Genomic DNA, 3377 nt, shown 5'->3' with positions numbered 1-3377 from the left:
TGCTCATTCCTCTAAGAACCTGCATTTTCTTTGAAAAGGTCAGAAGACACTAAGAAAAAGCAAAAGGAACATGCTGGACACAGTAGGACTAGGGTGAAGTGCAAACAGAATAGTGTGACTTTGAGAACCAGAAACATCACCAGCAATTGTTGTGGTCCAGTTTCTTCCGTCTCTTGGCAACCGTTATGTCCATCCCTACTGGCTATGCATAGCACCTGTTCACCTGTCGTGCCCCCCTCCCTCTGCCATAATTTGGTCATAGGTGAGGTCTCTCTTCTCTCCAACCCCACCCCTTTGGTACTAGATCTCTCTCTGATCCTATTAGGACTTCATCTTTCCTCATCCGTTCCTGTGCTAAAGCATAGGGTCTCTGTTCCCATTGGAACAGCTTCATGCATCCTGCCACCCTTTATTGGTAACACAGGCTATACCTCTGGAGTTAGTTTGCTGGAAAGGGCCAGTCAACTGATGATGGGATTCAGTGAACAATAGCTCAGGTTCCCACCCACCCATGAATATTAGCATTTCTTCTCAGATCATAGGAATGTAGGAGTTAGCTGGAAGAGGAACTGAGATACTGAAAACCCAGTCCAGGCCTTACCCCTGGGGGACAGTGCATTGAAGACCACCAACTCCTTGTCCTGGTTTTACCTCCTCCAGGACTGGCAGAGGAGGAGCCTGAGGCTTCTCTTCAGTCTTTCAGGCTGAGAGTAAGGTCATCCCTGGTGACAGGCTCACCATCGCAACAAGTCCTGGTGCCCTTGGTTTCCTTGTGCTCAGGGATGGGTGGGCGGGGCCGAGACCGCAGGACATCACTGACCAAAATGCGGACACCCAGTGTGATGCTCGTAGCGCCCACAGTGACCAGTCCAGTTCCACCAAGGATGACCAGAGCAATAGGTACCTGGTGGTGTTGCCGGATCAGCCACAGACTCATCCATCCCAGCGGAACCAGGCGGAAGAGGGCCAGGGTAGCCAGAGTGGCCCAGCTGGTCACACTGAAGGCCAGGGATGGGGCCTGGCGAGAAAGCAGCAGCAGCTTTCGTAGGTGCAGGCAGGTGGAGTTCAGCTCCAGGAGCAGAGAGACCACAGAGAAGCCCACATAGTGGCCAGAGAGAATGGCGGTGCTGAGGCAGCTCACTACCTGGGGAGCCAAGGTCAGAGGTCAGAGGAACTTCCATGACCTACCACCCATCATGTTCCAATATCCCAGTCCTTGAGAAGGGCTCCCAAGCATTTTGTGGCACCCCTCCCCGAACCCCAACCTTATGCTTACCCTTATGGTAGGGGCGTGAATGGGCTTGAAACAACCCTTCCATAGAATTGAAGCAGCTTTGGCGCCTAGGCTGTCTGCCCTGGAGCTGCAGCATCTGCACGGAACCCCACCCCCCTTCATTTGCATTCCTGTGCTTTCACACCCTATCCCCACGCCCTATAATGGGGCTCCCTATTCTCAGAAAAGCTCCACAGTCAACGTTTCCCACACCTGTGGGAATACAATCTCCATAGACAGTGCTCAGATTCCCAGCAGTGGCCAGCAGTCAATCCCCTCCCCACCCCCCCAACTCAGCCTAAGGTTGGGAGGATCAAGCGCCAGCAGGGCACCAGCAGACTCTCTGGGAAGTCATAGGACAGAAAATTAGTGAGAGATTGGGGACCCCAGGCTAGGCATCCCTCCTTTCCTGTCCTGCCTCTCCCCAAGTCTCACCACCAAATGGTGACAAAGAAGTTCCCAGGCCTGGCCCAACGTCTGGTTCCACAGCATGTCAGCTCCATCGGCTAGGAAATAACCTGGGGGCAAGGAGGGGAGGGTGGTGTTAGGCTTCCCCCAAGCCAGCGTACAGTCTGGAGAGGAATCTCCACTCCCTCCTTTTCCCAGCTCTTGAGTTTCTCTCAGTAAAGCCGCCAGAAACATTTAACCCCATCGCGGGCCGGGCCGGGGAAGGAGATTCCACCGTTGGAAGGTTGTCCCCCACCCCAAACTGGTTCAGCCTTCCCTGCAGACTCACCCACAGATATAGCCACCAGCACCAGGGCCCAGGGCGGGTGGCCATGAATCGGGTCGGCGGCCATCTGAGGGTACAGCGACAGCCTGGAGGAGATGGGGGAGCCATGGTCAGCGTCTGTGCAGACCCAGATCTTATTCTCCCGCCGTGGACGTATCCACACCGCCCACCCATCTACATCCCCACCCCAGTCTCAGACTCTCGAGGCCTCACATTGATTCTAAAGGTGCCGCCGTGTCTTCTAATCTCAGCCTTCCACCCCTCTCTCTCACCCTCACTCACCACGGTGCCTCCCAAACCTCTAAGCCCCGCACCCGAGCAGCGCCCCGGCCCCCGTAAGCAGGCTGTGAACCAGGGAGACACAGATGTTCCGCCACTTCCAACGGTCCTGGGCAGCAGATCCGGGCGTGGGCAGAAGCTGCAGCCCCCAGTGCAGCCCCCGGAAGGCGGCGAAGGAGGCGCCGGTCACGAGGAGCCCAGAGGGCGCCATGGCCTGGCGGGCTGGCTCGGTCCGGATCCGTCCCTTGGGCTCCTGAGCTCTCAGTCCCGACACATCCAACGCCCCCTGCGGGGACTGCGAACCAGCTTCCCGGCAAGGCTGCACCCCTGGACTCCCCCGCCCACCCAGCCTACGGATTCCGCCTTAACTTTTCCAGGGCTCGTCCACGCCCCCAACCCCCGGCTGGGTGGTGATTGGAGCAGCCGTGGGCCACCGCCCCTGGAGCCACAGCAACCGATCGTGTCCCGCCCCAGCGGGGGATGTCTGGTAGGGGGCTTCCCGGGACCAAACCCTGAAACGGAGCTCAGGGAGGCTTTCCGGGATGTCGATAGGGGTCTTCCCAAGCCCCATGTGTCCCCAAGTCCTCGCAAATCCAGAAATGGGTGACTAATCTCACCTGACACTCCCAGAGGCCCAGCCCCATTAACTTTCCCCTCCTTTCCCCTCTCTAACCTCTCACCTGCTGCTTTTCCGACCCACCCCACCCACGCAGCCCTGAAGTTAGAGGCCAGAGCAAACCCACTCCCACGTGCTTACGCCTCGCCACCAGTCTGCCCCGCGCCCCACCCCGGTCTCGGTTATGGGGAAGGGGGCAGCTCACTTCCTTAGAGCCACCACTTCCGAGGTTTCCAGACCTTTAACACATCCCAGCAACTCCGTAACTCCAGAAGTCCTGCGCCCTTACATAGTACCTCTCATAGGGAACAAGAGCTCCCATTTTGGAGAAGCGACCCACCGGGGCTCCTCCTCTAAGCTCTTTTGGGGGCCTTTCAGAGGAGCCTTATTATTAGGAAGGGGAGGCAAAAAGGAATCACTCAGCCCTATAGCCTTGAAAAGCACCGCTCCCCCAGGGTTTGGTACCTGTTTAGGGG

General features: G+C 57.4%; 1 protein-coding gene across 1 annotated transcript; it reads right to left on the bottom strand.

Annotated features, from left to right (window-relative positions):
* Positions 1–691: 691 nt before the first annotated feature.
* TLCD2 (TLC domain containing 2) lies at positions 692–2496 on the bottom strand. The gene is made up of 4 exons (XM_007454213.1): positions 2321–2496; positions 2010–2092; positions 1709–1791; positions 692–1144 (listed from the first exon to the last, which is right to left on the bottom strand). Exons 1-4 carry the CDS (start codon positions 2494–2496, stop codon positions 692–694), a joined length of 795 nt encoding a protein of 264 aa, XP_007454275.1.
* Positions 2497–3377: the final 881 nt, after the last annotated feature.

The sequence above is a fragment of the Lipotes vexillifer genome, unplaced genomic scaffold (genome assembly GCF_000442215.2).
Source record: "Lipotes vexillifer unplaced genomic scaffold, Lipotes_vexillifer_v1.1 scaffold680, whole genome shotgun sequence".
In the NCBI taxonomy this organism is placed as follows: Eukaryota; Metazoa; Chordata; class Mammalia; order Artiodactyla; family Lipotidae; genus Lipotes; species Lipotes vexillifer.
Note: the sequence above shows the minus strand (reverse complement) of the source record. Positions and strands in the feature narration are given on the sequence as shown.